The 18,489-nt window shown below is 37.2% G+C and overlaps 1 protein-coding gene across 1 annotated transcript in view; it reads right to left on the reverse strand.

Moving 5' to 3' along the window:
- GRIA2 (glutamate ionotropic receptor AMPA type subunit 2) overlaps positions 1-4,026 on the reverse strand; it is a 178,617-nt gene extending 174,591 nt beyond the window's left edge. The window contains 2 exon segments of the mRNA XM_020994112.2: positions 2,334-2,474; positions 2,959-4,026. Coding sequence (XP_020849771.1) covers positions 2,334-2,474; positions 2,959-3,046 — 229 coding nt within the window. The 5' untranslated portion in view covers positions 3,047-4,026.
- Positions 4,027-18,489: the final 14,463 nt, after the last annotated feature.

Genomic DNA, 18,489 nt, shown 5'->3' on the forward strand with positions numbered 1-18,489 from the left:
TCTGAAACACTCTATATATATACTTACATATGTATATATGTACATATACGTACAAACATACATACACACATACAGGTTAAAATGAAAAACAACGTATCTTCCTACTGTAGATTTGCTTTTGTGTCTGAGTAAGAAACATGGTTATTTAGGAAAGTTTTCCACAAGAGTTATTATTGAGTTAAACCCATCCTGATCACACTCTTCAAATCAAGTGAAAGATTTCAATCATATTCCTTTCCATATTATAAAGTTCTTAAAGTACCTTTGCATTTAAGATCTCGGTCTTCACTAAATCTATCTTAAAGTTCTCTTCTTGTTATACATTACTTTTCAAACCTTGTTTCCCAGTCATATTTAACTAAATAGATGCTTGCTAGCATCTGATAGAGCAGACTCACCACAAATATTTTTTGGGGGGAGGGGTTTGTGGGAGAAGAAAGCATCTTGCAACTTAATGGAAAGATTTTTAAAATTAAGAGAAAGCTTTCAAACTAAGGCATTGAGAGTTCAAGAAAAATACTACCTTAAAATTACAGTAACTCCATCTTCATAGTTGTACTGCCTTCTCACCCCCCACCACCCACTCCAGACACTGGCAAGTATTCTTATACTATGACCTAAACTACAAAATCACTTTTAAGGACATATGTCTTCCTTTAATTATTGTCTCCTGAAGACCTCCTTCCTCATTTTTCCCCCCACAAACACTGATATTTCAGGCATCTGTTGTGATCATAGTCCTGTCTCTGTTTTATCAATCAAATAACAACGTTCCTTGCGCCCCTCCCCCATGGCTTTGAAATGAACTGATGACTCTCAGGTCTATTAAATCAACCTAAATTATTGATTGTAAACTCAAGATTGATGGAAATGGAATTTCAATCACTTCTTCCCAAAGATGTTGGTGAAATGTGGATACACTTCAACTCTGTCCTCCCACCCGTGAAAATTTCACCTAGCTCTTAGATACTAGACACCGGTGTGTGTGTGTGTGTGTGTGTGCGTGTGTGTGTGTGTGTGTGTGTGTGTGTGTGTGTGTGTGTAGTGGGGGAAGAGTTAGGGGATGGTCATTGGCAAATCACTTGCATCATTTAATATGATATAATGGAGTGAAGATCAAAGCTTAGGGGAAAACGGACCAATCCACCCAGCAGGAAATTATGGAAGCCAACGGGAGAGCCAGTCCCTTGGTAGCGGTATCCCGGGCCAAGCTTCGGGTTGCGGTCTTGGTAAGATGCGGGGAGGGAAAGACGGGAGTGGAGATTTGCAGCTAGAGAGGCAGACTGTTTCAATGCAGTTTAAACATCAGTTGCTTTGTCTTTCCGTTATTTTAATGGCAGCCAACCATGGACTCCCCCGCGGGTCGAAGATTGTTGGGAGATGGGAGGGGAAATGAAGGTGGCAGGGGGCTAATATAGATTGTAGAAAAGAATAAAATGGCTGATAGGCAGCGGTTCCTTCTCAACCTCAACCGGATCCAATTGTTTTCAGACCTCTTTCCATTTCGTTTCCTTTGCTGAAGGCCCTGAGATGCAACCCAAAGCTAGCTAAGAACAGAGCAGGCAGAGTCAGCTAGCAAAGAGCTGCCGAGAGGACAAAAGAATCTCTTTCAGAAGAGCCTGGAAGCACAACTGCCTTAAAATGACCAGACACCTCTAAAGAAGAGATCTGTTTCCAACCGTAATAGCACGCAAAGTCTGAGGTAGGAACCAAGTCTAGCTTCCCTAACCGAGGAGAAACACTGCTTGGTAGACAGCTCACCCGGGGCCCCTAAAAAAGGTGTTATGTAACGCACCCAGAGCCCAGCGCAACCGGAACCATTTTTTAAAATGTGTCCCATTGAAAAGAAAATAGTGAATGTTCCTTTGAGCCATAGCTTGCTGTGCAGGAGTGGAGCCGGGAACCAGAGCCAGAGAGGAAACGGCTACTAGACTGGCTATGAGCAATTCCTGGATCTGTCCAGCATCCCATGAGTCTGCTTACCCTCAGAGAATAGTTTGTTCACGTGAGGCAAAGACACTTGCAAGGACAGAGTGGAATAAAGGAGAAAGGGGTGAAGGTAAGAGACCCCAGCATAAAGGCCTGAGGTTGAAAGTGGGAACCTAGAGGCCCTAGGAAAAAGCAGGCAGGCCCAAGCCACCTCAACCTTGCCCACGCCCCCAAACCCCTAGTGCGCACGCACGCTCTCCAAGTCCCTTTACTCTTTTCAGCCAGCTGGGGCCCCTACTCTTCTCATCCCACCACACAGGCGCACCCACCACCACCACCCACTTCCTCGCACCCAGCTAGCTTCTTTCTTGTTCATTTGAATAACATGAATATGCATTACTCACAAGCATTGGTGACTGCAAAGCTGTTGGCTACCTCCAGATTGTCGATGTGGGGCGTCAGCCTAAACTCTGAAGTGGAAAACTGAACCATCCCTACCCGAAATGCACTGTATTCCTGATCGGCGCCCCTTGGAAATAACCCCCCTGCAAAGAACAAACACAGGAAACAAGAAAGCATTGTCAGTGCCAGGAAGAAAGAAGAGCAGACCCCTCCGAGAGCTGTTCATCCCCTAAAGGGGAGAATAAAGACATCATTCCTCTGTGGGAGTGGGGACTCAGACAACCCAACTATGGAAAAAGGGGTCATGCAATTTATCAGAATCAGAGGCCATAAGATAGACGTTCTCTTTTTCCTTTCACCAGAAACGTTCCCATACAGATCCCGAAAAAAAACGAGCACACGTAAGAACATTGTGCAATTGGAGGGTGAGCATCTTCCTCTGTTGTATCAGGGGCATAGCCTTTCCCCATAGCCACATTCTAGTTACTATATGCATATTCTGGACATTTAAAATCTGGAATGTGGTCAAGGTATGACATAACTCTACATGACACGAATTGTAGATCCAGAACCAAGATTAGCATTGAATAAAGGACAATTCAAAAGCATATCTTAAGGTTTACCTACCTATCTGTATGCTGTTAGAAGAAACACCAAAAATCAGTCCCCAAAAAACAGGAGAAAGGAAGACAGAAATATGCATAATCTTTTGCATTTCCAAGAAAAGTAGAGCATCCACAAAATCTTCTTTTGTTGTTCTTTTCCTCCTCTTTCTTTGCTCTTTTCCGTCAGTAAATTAGATCCTCTGCATTTTGAGAGACCAATTTAGCACCAAGCCCCTAAAAACCTCGAAGTGGAGGCAGGGGAGCCCCTTGTCACAGCTACTGCTGGTAGCTGTTGCTAGTCTAGTCGTTGTCCAGCTCCAGAAGTCAGAAGAAATGGTTGAATGCAGTTTTCAGTGGTGCTGCTGCTGTGGTCCGGGTGTCTCAGTACATTCAGCACACTCACATGCGCTCACACACACTCACCCTTTCTCTCTCGCTCTCGTTCTCTTCTCCCTCTTTCCACACACACGCACACATACAGACAAGTCACAGAGCGGCAGGCAGTCAGTCCCAGGCGCGCGTGCGCGACTCTTCCAAAGCCACCGAGAGCGCGCCTCTCCCCACACCCCTCCTTTTGCTCACCCCACGCAGCTCCTAGAGCAGGGCTTCACCGCACTTGTCAAAGAGCTCTGCCTCCACAGAGGCGACAGCCCTCTCACTAGCAGAGCAGCTGCCACTGAAGGCACACTAAGTCCCTAAGAAGGTTCAGAACCGAGGACAGCGCCACAAGCGTAGCAATTAAGCGTCTACAGGATCTGCAATAAAGCTTTAAAAAAAGAGAGAAAGAAGAGAAGGAGGGGGCGGGGGACGCTATCCCAAAAGCTTCGAGTACCAATTCGAAAGCAAGGGTTCCAGCGGTTTGAAACCGCGCCTTGTAGTTTGCAGTATTTAGTCCATCCTCCTTCTACCTCTGCTGTGTTAAATCCTTTTGTGTATATTCCAGTCTATGTCCAAACAAACGGATAGAGTTTAAAGTACAACACAACCAATTTGGAGGGAAAAAAAATGCTTTGTCGTTGTTGTTCTTAGCTGTCCCCTTCTTCAGACGTCAGACTCAGAATCAGCAACCAAATCCACAATTTAAAAATCCCCCCGGTGTAAATTCTAATATACTCTCTATGTAGGCAAGAGTCCCAGACAAACAGAAAGTCCTTTCTTCAAAGGCTGATCCGCACTTGAAGGAAAAAGCCAGACGGACTAATTCTCTCGAAACACTTTATATGCAGGATAACTGCAGGTCTTTTCTTTTCTTTTTTTTTTTAAAGCATATCCCTTATAGGATGAGATGCGGACTTCCCGAACCACATCGTATATTGGCTTCTGTCTTGCAGCTCTCACTGCAGAATTCCTCCTGGTGACCTGTAAGTGTGTACCAGAGAGAAGCCAATCTTCCTTCCTAGAAGTATGTTACTCCCCTGAATGAAAGGAGGAGGGCTGAGGAAACAGTGCTTTGGAGGAAGAGCATGTAAGAAAGTGAAGAGAACTTGAGCTAGAAAGCCAGGAGATAAGCCGAACTTCTCCATGACTATCATTTCGTAGATAGTGAAAAACTCGTGACTGTGAGCTGATATGGTGTAATCCCTGTGGTCTTGGCTCGGTAGTTTGGAGAATAGCTGTCAGGGAAAAGTAAAAAGTCGAAGTTGCAATTCTACAACTAAAATAATAATATTTCAGGTGAAAAACAAAAGCCTTTTTTTTTTAAACTGGGTGGAGGTAAGGATCTTTGGGCTTTCATCAAGAAATCCCTACACTTGCTTCCTGGCAGTTAAACCAGGAATTTTTTTAGCCTAAACCTCCTTCAAAAGTCAGCCAACCCTAGAGGCTTGGTAGTCCTTTTCTTAATCACATTTACTAGACAAAACATGGGCCTTTATAACAGGAAGAAAGGCAAAACCCTAAAAATGCTGCTAACTTATTTTACTAGGCCTCCTTTTTGTGTTTTTGCCATGGGCATTACTTTTTTCTTTCTTTTTGTTTTTTTTTTAAGACTCCAGCTTCTTTCAATAGCTTGTTGAAAAACATTTCTCATTTCTCTCTAAAATAGGTGCACTAGATGTCACGTAGGTCTCCTCTAATTCCAGCAATCTGTCAGGGAGCATTCCAATATAAAATAGCTTGTAGATATTAATATTTCCTAGGGTATATGTGTTTTCAAGTCATAATTCATTAAATACTTTTCTTTAAAAAGAAAATCAGAATTTTCTGAGTAGTAGAAATTTTTTCATTAAAAATGAATTAATGAATGAATTCAAAAGGAGTCAGAAAAAAGAAAAGTGCTTGGAGAAATGTAACATAATCATCTAAATAAAAATAAACACATAATTTTAAACATACATTAAATATGTCCTTCAACTACTAAATTACTGAATTTTCAATAACCTTTTAAAATTATTTAAGCATGCAACTTTTTTTAATCTAGTGATTTTTCTTCCATTATACTAACATCATTATCCTAAGTTGTTATACAAAGAAACCTCTGAAATTCCTTCTTAATCTTTTAAATAGAATATATTTGATCTCAAGTCAGCTATGCAGTATTGCCAATTCAAGTGTAAGAAGCTAATTTTTACTGAAGCAAATGAGATATGCAAATATAGGAAAAACTAGGACATGCTGAAAAATACCACAACTTCATGAGAAGGAAGATACAGATAGATAGATAGATAGATAGATAGATAGATAGATAGATAGATAGACAGACATAAGATTTTTTAGTATTAAATACAAATATCAGAAAATCAAAATATTTAGGTGAAGTATATTTCATATCACCTATAAAAATACCAGGAGTAGCTCAGGGAAGAGTTCATTACTTTGCGCCCTCTGCTGTTGAATTGCAGATATTGCCTGAGTTGTTAGCCACTCCCCTGAAGCTGGGCAGTTAACAGTGATGATAGAGATGCAAGAAACCAGTCTATGCATACCACCTTTATTATTATGTGACTTAAAAAAGAAAATCTTCAGAAATGAATGTGTTCTAAATAGGAAGTAGTGGAATTAGCAAATGACATGGAATTTAGACTTATATAGTACAATTTAATCCTATTTTGAAATACAGAAAATATATTTTTCTCATTTACTTTAAAATACCAGCACTAAAAATAGGTCCTTATTTTCTTGATCTGAATTTCACCAGTATGTGTGCAAATACTGTTTGATGCATGATAATTACTAGAATTCGTTGATTCATCAATTGAGGAACTCCTTCAACTTAATCATCCACCTCCTCCAGGTGAAATGATCTCCCTCTAAGATCTTCCACAGGCCTTTTCATGAATTCTCCTTTGAACTTATCTCAGTCTCCATTGTGTACATGTGTGTGTGTGTGTGTACATATATATACACAAATATGTGCATTTATTTGTATATATAAGAAATATACATACACACATACATTTATGTATATGTGTCTTACAATTAACCATAGATTTTTACCTTATTGAATGCAGGCTTTATGCATTATTTATCATTGTGTCTTAATCAACCACTTAATTCCACTTACACTGCAGATATTTTATAGATGTTTCATGAAATGTATTGAATAATAAAGTCTACGAATTGGAAGGGATCATCTGGTCCAATCCCTACACAGTGAAGAAATTCCTTCTTTTATGTCCTGTGTAGTGAGAAAAGAATGATGTCTATTGAAGTCATAGAATCTGGCTTCCTATCTTACTTTTGCTACCTACTACCTGGTATGATACAGGCAAGTTATTGTCCTTTGGCCTCAGTTTCCTCAAGTGTAAAATGAGGCGGTTTGACTAGATTACCACAAAGAGGCATTCCAACACTGTCTGTGATCCTCTTAGAGTCTCAGCTTCCTCATCCACAAAATGAGGGGAAGATATTTCTATTTCACTAAATTAAGAATAACATAGTGTGCTATATGAGCTATAGTGTGAGAGCTATAGTTCCTGACACATATTTTATAAAGATCTCTTCATAAACATTTCAAGAGATACGAGGTTCACCACCACTTCATGAGGTACCTTACTCCATTTTTAACAGCTTTTATATTGGGCTAAAATCTGCCTTCCTGTAATTTTCACCCACCTGACCTGGTTCTACTTCTAGGAATGAACAAAATACATTTCATTCCTCTTTTGGTATGACAAGCTTTCAAATATACAAAATTTAGCCTTTATTTCCCCCTTTTGTGAAAGCTAAATATTCTAATTTTCTTCAATGGATCGCTATATGACATTTTCCAGATCATTTTATCTTTTTCTTTGTCATTATATTGGTATATCAAAGAAATGTCTGGCCAATATATTAATTATTTGTCCAAGAATTCCATGGTGGGTAGAGGTCAGATCTCAGAGTTAAGAAGACTTAGGTCTGAGGCCCATCTAACACAAACAGTAGCTATGTGAACATTGGCAAATCACTTAACCTCTTAGTGCTCCAGGTAACTCTCAAAGACTCTAAATTACAGAAAACATACTAATCTTCATCAATAAAAAGAGTTTCCACTGATGAAAGTCACAGGATTGAATTTCACAACTTTCTGTCAAATAACTTTGCTAACACATATATATCCACATACCTATGTCAGCAAAATATTTGAGATACACAGACACACATACACACACACACACATACATGTATATGTGCTATATGAGAACAAAAATATGCATTCCAGCAAAGTAGTTAACACACACATATGTGTATGTATATATGTATGCATATATATATATATATATATATATATATATATATACATATATATATATACACATACACACACATACATATAGTGTATTGTGTGCACGGCAAAGTATTTGACAGTCTTTGATATGCTTGTTGGCAAGATGCAGAAATAGCAGATGGATCATATCATATCATAATTGGCTAATATACTAGTCACAACTAACTCAGGCCAATACAGTGATTCATGATCAGTAATAGAATGCAATAATATGCTCACAAGTTATAAAATATAATTTAAAAAAAGCTTTATTTGTGCTATTTTTAAAAAGATACAATTCCTAATTAAGTTCAGATAAAATATTATTCTCCCTTTACCTCCAGGTTCAACACCTAGCCATTCTTGATGGGCAGCGGAAATTCCGCTAAAACTTCCCCAAAGTACTGGGCCTGCTAAGCCTCAGAGGAGAAGGAAACCAAATCAAGCATTCAAGCCCTAGTTCTTGGCCAACCAAAATCCCAAAGACTGATTCTTTATACCCTTAAAGTGAAGCCAACCCAGACTACATAAAGCAAAGTAGATGCCATACCTACCACATCTGGATTAATATCAAAATAATATTAGTTAATGATTATGCCTAGTAGAGGTTAATGGCAGGCTCAATATTTTCACCAATGACTAGATGAATATATAGATGACTTACTTGTTGAATTTCCTGCTTGGAGAGCTAGATCACTGAAATAATAAGTTATAATAAAGATAAAGGAGAATTTTAAAACATTTTCTACATGATAGAAATAGTAATGTTTCTTCTGATAACTCTTTATACCTTATGTCAAAAAGCACAAAAGTCATTATGCTTAGGGGGTATCATGTCATCTTTTGCATGTGGTACAAACTAAGATATGATTGCTAGAAATTAATTTTACTGGACTGTTGAAGAGTAGACTAGCTATGGTAATTTGAAAATCAGTTTTGCCATACAGTAAATTGAAAAGTCAATTCATGGCATAAACCAATCCAGAATTCTTCATTGTTTTGAGAAAAAAAAATACCCAATTTTAAGATCAAATTTTATAGTTTAAACTTAAATTAATAATTTAACATTATATATGTATATATTCAACTAACTCACTGAAACACATAGGGCAAAAAACTGATACAAGAAAGCACTGTGGTGGAGAAATGGATTGGTTTAGGCATTCTGGAAAGCAATTTACAACTATGCTCAGAAAGTTTAAAAAAATGCATAAAGCCAGAACCAAGATGGTGGAGAAAAGGCAGTGACTCACCTGAATTCTCCCCAAAACCCCTCCAAACAATGCCATGAAACAATTCGAGAAGAGACAGAACCCACAAAAGAATGAGGTGAAACAATATTCCAGCCAAAGACAACTTAGAAGGTCAGCGGAAAAGGTCTGTAGTACCTCAGTGAGAGTACAAAACAGTCCAGAGTAGGCCATGTCAGCTCAGACCTGGCCCCAATAAACCCAATAAGCAGGTCTTGGAAGCCACTGAATCAGCAATGGCAGTGGCTGCTTCCAGCGCTCTCAGTCAACAAATGGTAGGGGACTGAATAATTGATCAGAAGGAGATTAAAGTTTTGTCTTTGCTGGAACTGAGGCAGCACTCTGTTACTTTGCCCAAAGTTAGATCTGAGTCCTATTTCTGTGTGGCAATCCCATGGTGAAGAGGAGTAATAGCACACCACAGCTCACAGCCACAGTGACATAAGGATCTTTGTCACAAATTCAGGGCAGAAAAGAGTGCTTGTCACCACTTAAAGACCAGAGCACAGGCAAGGATAATAGTACACACACCTCTCCTTAGATCACACCATCTTGGAAAAATTGAAAACTTACAGATCACTAGAAGTATCTCTGAAAACAGCTGCACAAAATCCCTGAAGCTTGGGACAGGGTGCTTTCCTCCCTAGAAGCAGAGCCCCATTTTAACAAAGAGTTAAAGCCAAGAAATAGACTGAAAAATGAACGAACAATAGAAAAGAATTCTGACAACAGAAAGTAACTATGGTGACAAGGAAGTTCAAAACATACACTCAGAAGAAGATAACAAAGTCAAAGTTCCAATAAAAACTATTAATTGGTCTCAGGCCATGGAAGAGCTTAAAAAGAACTTTGAAACTCAAGTAAGAGAGGTAGGAAAAAAATTGGGAGAAGAAATGAGAGTGATACAAGAAAGTAATGAAAAACAAGTCAACGGATTGCTAAAGGGCACACAAAAAATAACTGAAGAAAATAACATCTTAAAAACCAGACAAGGCCAAATGGTAAAAGAAGCACAAAAAGCCAGTGAGAAGAAGAATGGCTTGAAAAGCATAACTGGTCAAATTGAAAAGAAAGCATAAAAATGCACTGAAGGAAAAAAAAAAATACTCCTTAAAAAGTAGAATTGGCCACATGGAAAAGGAGGGTACAAAAACTCATTGAAGAAATTAATACTTTAAAAGTTAGAATTGAGCACATGGAAGCTAATGACTTTATGAGAAATCAAGAAACAATAAAACAAAAACGAAAGAAGGAAAAAAAATAGAAGACAATGTCAAATATCTTATTGGATAAACAACTGGCTTGGACAATAGATCCAGGAGAGATAATAATTATTGGACTACCTGAAAACCATTATCAAAAAAAGAGCCTAGACATCAGATTTCAAAAAAATTATCAAGGAAAATTGCCCTGATATTCTAGAACCAGAAGGTAAAATAAAAATTGAAAAAATCCACTGAACACCTCCTAAAAGATATCCCAAAATGAAAACTCTCAGGAATGTCATAGCCAAATTCCAGAGCTCCTGGATCAAGGAGAAAATAGTCCAAACAGCTAGAAAGAAGTAATTCAAGTATTATGGAGCCACAGTCAGGATAACACAAGATTTAGCAGCTTCTACATTAAAGGATCAGGGAACTTAGAATATGATATTCCAGAAGGCACAGGAGGTAGGATTACAACCAAAAATCACCTACCCAGCAAAACAGAATATAATCCTTCAGGGGGAAATGGATATTCAATGAAATAGAAAACTTTCAAGCATTCCTCATGAAAAGAGTAGAGTTAGAATATTTTTTATCTGAAAATTGATTATATCTTTTGATCATTTATCAATTGGGCAATGACTTTCATTTTTATACATTTGACTCAGTTTTTTGTTTGAGAAATGAGACTTTTATCAGAGAAACTTGATTCAATTTTTTTCACAATTATTTTTGCTAATTGTATTTCCCTCCACCCTATTCACCCCACCCTGCTTATTCTATTCTCTCTCTCCCTTCACCCTGTCCCACCTCAAAAGTGTTTCACTTCTGGGGCAGCTAGGTGGTACAGTGGATACAGCACTGGCCCTGAAGTCAGGAGGACCTGAGTGCAAATCCAGCCTCAGACCAAACACTTGACACTTACTAGCTGTAAGACCCTGGGCAAATCACTTAACCCCAATTGCTTAAAAAAAAGTGTTTCACTTCTGATTACCCCTCCCCAAATCTGCCATCTGTTCTGTCAACTTTCCTTTCTTTTATTTCCTTCCATACTATTTCCTGTAGGGTAAGATAGATTTGTACACCCAATGCAGTGTTTATGTAATTCCCTCCTTGAGCTAATTCTGATGAGAATTAGGTTCACTTACTCCCCTTCACTTTCTCCCTCTTCCCCTCCACTGTAAAAGCTTTTTCTTGCCTCTTTTATGCGAGATAATTTACTCCATTATACCTCTCTATTTCTCTTCCTCCCAGTACATTCCTCTGTCACTCCTTAATTGTATTTTTTAGATATCATGCCTTCACGTTCAACTCACATTTGTGTCTCTGTTTATATATACTCCTTCTAATTACCCTAATAATAAGAAAGGTCTTATGAGTTAAAATGTCATTTTCCCATGTAGGAATGTAAACAGTTTAACTTTAATAAATTCCCTTACAATTTTTCTTTCCTGTTTACCTTTTTATGTGTCTCTTGAGTTTTGTATCTGAAAGTAAATTTTTCTATTTAGCTGGGGGTTTTTTTCCTCTGAAGAATGCATTAAATTCCTTCATCTCATTGAATGTCAATTTTCCCCCTCATCAATTACACTCAGTTTTGCTGGGTAGGTGATTCTTGGTTGTATCCTAGCTCCTTTGCCCTCCAGAATATCATATTCCAAGCCTTCCAATCCCTTAATGTAGAAACTGCTAAATCTTGTATTATCTTCCACAACACTTGAATTGTTTCTTTCTGTCTGGAATACATAAGGGACTTAATAAGGTTAAACTCTTTACATTCCTACATGGGAAGATGATACTTGTAACTCATAAATCTTTCTCATCATTAGGGCTGTTAAGAGTATATATAGATAGATGGCACAGGTGTGAATTGTATATGAAGGGATATCTAAAAAAATAAAATTAAGGGGTGAGAAAGAGGAATGCACTGTGAGAAAGGGAAACAGGGGTAGAATGGGATAAAATACCCACATAAAAGAATCAGGAGAAAGCTTTTGCAATGGAAAGGCTGATGGAGGAGAAGGGGGGGAGTGAATGAACCTTACTCTCATCAAAATTGTCTCAAAGAGGGAATAACAGACACTCAACTGAGTATAACAGTCTAGCTTACAATAAAGGAAAGTAGGAGGGGAAGGGGATAACATGAGGGGTAGTGATAGAAAGGATGGTAGATTGGGGGAGGTGGTAGTCAGAAGTAAAACACTTTTGAGAAGGGACAGAGTGAAAGGAGTGAGAGACTAGAATGTTTGGAATAGGATAGAGGGAAATACATTTAGCAATCAAAACTGAAAAAAAATGAATCAAGTTTCTACGATAAAGGCCTCATTTCTCAAATATATGAATAACTGAGTCAAATTTATAAAAAAAAATAAGAACCATTCCCCAATTTATAAATGATCATGAGATATAAAATTTTCACAAGGAGGTGCTCTGAATTGCTGTTAAGTGAATGAATGCAAATTAAAACATTTCTAAGATACTACCTCATATTTATGAGATTGGATAATGGGACAAAAAAGGATAATGAAAAATGTTGGAGGGGATGTGGGGAAAATGAGACATTAATGCGCTGTTAGTGGAGTTGTGAACTGATTCAACCATTCTTTAAAGTAATTTGGAACTATGCCCAAAAGGCTATAAAATGATGTATACCCTTTGGCCTATCAGTGCCTTACTAGGTCTGTATCCAAAAAGAGATTTAAAAGAAAGGGAAAAGGACATATATGTGGAAAAATATTTATAGCTAAATAGAAAAATTGACTTTCAGATACAAAACTCAAGAGACACATAAAAAGGTAAACAGGAAAGAAAAATTGTAAGGGAATTTATTAAAGTTAAACTGTTTACATTCCTACATGGGAAAATGATATTTTAACTCATAAGACCTTTCTTATTATCTTTTCTGCAGGCATAGAGTTAGAAATTGGGAGAACACCTATCAATTGAGGAATGAGTGAACAAATTGTGCTACATGATTATGATGGAATACTATTGTGTTATAAGAAATGATGGGACAGTGGAGTAAGCAGTTAAGTTGCTTTCTCTCTCCCTTATTGACCACTAAAAGCCCAGAAAATATCACCCCTGGGAATCCTGGAATAGCTGAGCTAGCAGAAAAATAGGGAGGACTATTCTATTAGCCCAGAAGGTTTGGAGGATAAGCAGGAAAGGTCTCACTTGCTCTGGTGGAAGGGGAGCTCAGTCCAGGACTGGAGGCATCCTGGCAATCTAGTGGCAAGCCCTACCTCAACAAACCATGGAGAAATCCTTAGTCCCAGAGTGATGAGCCCCAAGTGTTAACATCTAGACCCCCATATGCCTTGGCACAGCCAGGGTAACCAGCAGATTCCAAATCAGAGAACCACCATGTGTGCCAGCAGGCAGACGTCCCCCAGCAGCTGACCTCCCTGTGCTTCAGCACAGCTCCAGGTGGGCAGGCATCTTCCAACAACTTAATCCCAACCTGCTTCAGCACAGCCCCAGCTGAAGAGGGATTGTCCAATGGCCACAACTTCACATTTCAGTGCAGCCTTGGGTGAGTAGGCATCCTCCAGTGGCCACACTCCACCCCCACCTGTGAGCTTCAGTGTAGCCCTGGGGAAATGCAGGGGAACAAAAACTCATATGTCTTCAGCATATACCATAGATCACCATGAGTACCCCAGCTCAGCACCAGGTAAGCTGCCAGACCTCTACAGCCTCCAGCTGCCAGCCTGAGGCACCAGAACACACAGCCAGAGACCAGGCCCTTGGCCCCCCAGCACAAGAAGCTTGGGACAGCGCCCTTTGTACTTTAACATAAGAGTTCAAATTTAAAAGCCAGGAATTAAGCAAACATCATGAGTATAAAGCAGAAATGGGTCCTGACCATATTTTTCTTTTCCTATGGGGATGAAGAAGATCAAAACACAAATTCAGAAAAGGATGACATTGTCAATATATCTATATCCAAAACTTCAAAGGGTAATGTGAATTGGTCTGAAACAAAAAAACAAACAAAAAAAACCTTAGAAGAGATCAAAAGAGATAGAAGAAAAAATGGCAAAAATGAAAAGTACACAAGAAAGAGTCAACAGCTGGGAAAAGGAGGGACAAAAATTGACTGTAGAAAACAATTCCTTAAAAAATGCAATTGACCAAATGGGGAAAAAAAAGTTCAATGAAGAAAACAACTCCTTAAAAAAGTAGAATTGGGGGAAGCGAGGTAGCACAGTGGATAGAGCACTGGCCCTGAAATCAGGAGGACCTGAGTTCAAATCCAGCCTTAGATACTTGACACTTATTACTTGTATGATCCTGGGAAAGGCATTTAATCCCATTGCCTAGCCAAAAAAAAAAGTAGAATTGGCCAAATGGAAAAGCATATACCAAAGCTAACTTAAGAAAACTGTTCATTAAAAATTAAAATTGGGCAAGTGGAAGCTAATGACACTATAAGACATCAAGAATCAGTGAAACAAAATCAAAAGAATGAAAAAAATGGAAGAAAATGGAAAATACATCATTGGAAAAACTACTGACCTGTAAAATAGATCTAGGAGAGATAATTTAAGAGTTACTGGTCTACCTGAAAATCATGATTAAAAAAGAGCTTGGACAACATCTTTCAAGAAATGATCAAAGTAAATTGCCCCAAGGTCGTAGTATCACAGGATAAAATAGTCATCAAAAGAATTCACCAATCACCTCCTGAAAGAGATCCCAAAATGGAAATGACAAAGAATATTGTAGCCAAATTCCAGAGTTATCAGGTCAAGGAGAAAATACTGCAAGCAACAAGAAAGAAACAATTTAAATGTTGTGGAACCATGGTCAGGATTATGCAGGACCTTGCAGCTTTTACCATAAAAGATTGTAGAGCTTGGAATATGATATTCCATAAGGTAAAGGAGCTTGGATTACAACCAAGGATCAACGAGCCAGCAAAAAATTGAGCATAATCTTTCAGGAGTGAAGAAATTTTCCTGATGAAAAATCCAGAGCTGAACAGAAAATTTAAACTTCAAATAAAAGACTCAAGAGAATCAAAAAGGTAAACAGGAAAAGAAAAAAATAAACAAAATATAGTAGTCAATAATGTTAAACCGTGTACATCCCTACATGGCAATATGATATTTGTAGCTCTTGTCTTTTTCTTCTTCTTCTTCTTCTTCTTCTTCTTCTTCTTCTTCTTCTTCTTCTTCTTCTTCTTCTTCTTCTTCTTCTTTTTCTTCATGAGGCAATTGGGTTAAGTGACTTGCCAAGGAATACTTGTAACTCTTGAGAACTATATCTTTATTATGACATTTAGAAATGATATGCATAGATAGAGGATGTGGATATAAGGTGAGTTTGATATGATAATGAAAAAATAATTGAGGGGTAAAAATATTGTACAGAGAGAAGAGGAAATTAGGAGGCAGACAAGGGCAAATTACATGCCATGAAATGGCACAAAGATCTATTATAATAGAGGGAAAGAAGGGAGGGAGATGAGTATTATATGAACTTTTCGTAGGATTTGGCTCAAAGAGGGAATATTATTCACACTCAATTGGGTATAGAAATCTATCTTACCCTAGGAACTGGGAGGGGAAAGGGGGGAAGAAAAGGGAGGAGGGTACTAAAAAGGTGGGCAGATTGAGGGAGTTAGTGCTCAGAAATAAAATATAGGTGATGAGGAAAAGGGAGAAAGGAGAGAGAAAAACATAAACGGGGAATGAGGGGAAATAGGATAGAAAGAAAGACTCAGTTAGTAATAATAACTGTGAATGTGAATGGGATGAACTCTCCCATAAAATGGAAGAAGATAACAGAGTGGATTAAAAAACATAATTCCACCACATGTTGTTTAGAAGAAACACATTTGAAGCAGAGAGACACACACAGAGTAAAGGTAAAAGGCTGGAACAGAATATATTATGCTTCAGCTGAGGTTAAAAAAAAAGCAGGGGTAGCAATCCTGATCTCAGACAAAGCAAAAGCAAAAATAGATCTAATTAAAAAAAGACAAGGAAGAAAACTACATTCTGCTAAAAGATACCATAGGCAATGATGGAATATCATTACTAAACATATGCACCAAGTAGTACAGCATCCATATTCTTAGATGAGAAGTTAAAGGAGTTACAGGAAGAAATAGAAAGCAAAACTATATTACTGTGTGTTGGGAGGGGGAATCTCAACCTCTCCCTCTCAGAAATAGATAAGTCTAACTACAAAATAAACAAGAAAGAAATTAAGAAAATGTTATCCACATCCAGGAAAAGAACTGTAGAGTATGTATGTAGATCAAAGCATACTATTTGCTCTCTTTGTTGTTGTTTTTGTAGTTTCTTCTTTCTTGTGGTTTCTCCCTTGGTTCTAATTCTTCTTTACCATATGACTGATGTGAAAATATGTTTAATAGGAATGTATATGTATGAACTATATCAGATTGCATGCTGTCTTGGGGAGATTAGAGGAGGAGAAAATTTAGAACTCAAAATCTTATGAAAGTAAATCTTGAAAACTAAAACTGAATACATCAAATTAAAAAAAAAATTAAAGAAGTGAATAGGATCTTTAAAAAGTTAGATATGTTAGACCTCTGGAGAAAATGGAATGGGGATATAATGAATATAACTTGTGTTACCATGTACTAGGACATAAAAACTTCACAATACAAGGCAGAAAGGCAGAAATATTAAATACATCCTTTTCCAGACCATGATGCAATAGCAATTACATGTAATAAAGGGCCTGGAAAGATAGATTAAAATTAATTTGAAACTAATTAATCTAATCATAAAGAATGAGTAGGTCAAACAAAAAACCATAGAAATAATCAGAAACTTCATCCAAGACAATGACAATAATGAGACAACATATTAAAACTTATGGGATGTAGCAAAGTAGTTCTTAGGGAAAATTTTATATTTCTCAGTGCTTACATGAATAAAAATAGAAAAAAGGGATCAATGAATTGGGCATGCCACAAAAATGTTAGAAAAACAACAAATTAAAAACTCCCAATTAAATACTAAATTAGAAATTCTGAAAACCAAAGGAGATATTAATAAAATAATTTTTTTAAAAAACTATTAAACTAATAAATAAAACTAAGAGCTGTGTTTATGAAAAAGGCAATAAAATAGATAAACCTTTGGTTAATTTGACTAAAAAAGGAAAAATGAAAACCAAATTACCAGCATCGAAAATGAAAAGGGTGAGTTCACCAGCAATGAAGAGGAATTAAAAACAATAATTAAGAGCTATTTTGCCCAACTGTATGCCAATAAATTCGACAGTCTTAGTGAAATGGATTAATATTTACTAATAAATATATAAAATGCCCAGATTAACAGGAGAGGAAAAATTATTTAAATAACCCCATTTCAGAAAGAAGAAATTGAACAAGCCATCAATGAACTCCCTAAGAAAAATCTCCAGGGCCAGACGGATTTACAAGTGAATTCTATCAAACATTTAAAGAAAAACTAATTCCAATATAATATAAACCATTTGGGAAACTAGATGAAGAAGGAGCCCTAGAAATAATTGCTATGATATAAATATTGTGCTGATACCTAAACAAGGAAGAGCAAAAACAGAAAGAAAATTACAGACCAATTACCCTAATGAATATAGACACAAAAATTTTAAAAAAACATTAGCCAAGACCATAGCAAGTTATCATAAGAATAATATACTATCACCATGTAAGATTTATACCAAGAATGCAGGCCTGGTTTAATATTGGGAAAACTATCAGCATAATTGATGCCAACAACAAATCTAACAGAAATCATATGATTATCTCAATAGATACAGAAAAAGTTTTTGACAAAATGCAACACCCATTCCTATTAAAAACACTAGACAGCATAGGAATTAAAATGATAAGTAGTGTCTATTGAGACCATCAGCAATTATTATATGTAATGGGCATAGCTAGAAGTATTTCCAATAAAATCAGGGATGAAACAATGATGTTCATTATCACACTATTTTATTCAATATTATACTAGAAATGTTAGCTTTAGCAATAAGCGAAGAAAAAGAATTGTAGGAATTAGAACAGGCAAAGAAGAAACAAAGCTAACACTCTTTGTGGATAATATGGCAGTATACTTAGAGAACCAACTAAAAAAACTACTTGAAATAATTAACAACTTTAGCAAAGTTGCAGGAAATAAAAAAACCCATATAAATCATCAGCATTTCGCTATATTACTAATAAAGCCCAGCAGCAAGAGGTAGAGAGAAATTCCATTTAAATTAACTGTACACAGGTTAAATATTTAGGAGTCTACCTGCCAAGATAAACCCAGGAAATGTATGAACAATTACAAAACACTTTTCACAAAAATGAAATCAGATCTAAATAATTTGAAAATATTAGTTACTCATGGGTAGGTAGAGCTAGTATACTAAAAATGACAATTCTGCCT

The sequence above is a fragment of the Phascolarctos cinereus genome, unplaced genomic scaffold, assembly GCF_003287225.1.
Source record: "Phascolarctos cinereus isolate Bilbo 61053 unplaced genomic scaffold, phaCin_HiC Scaffold_9;HRSCAF=440, whole genome shotgun sequence".
Taxonomy (NCBI): Eukaryota; Metazoa; Chordata; class Mammalia; order Diprotodontia; family Phascolarctidae; genus Phascolarctos; species Phascolarctos cinereus.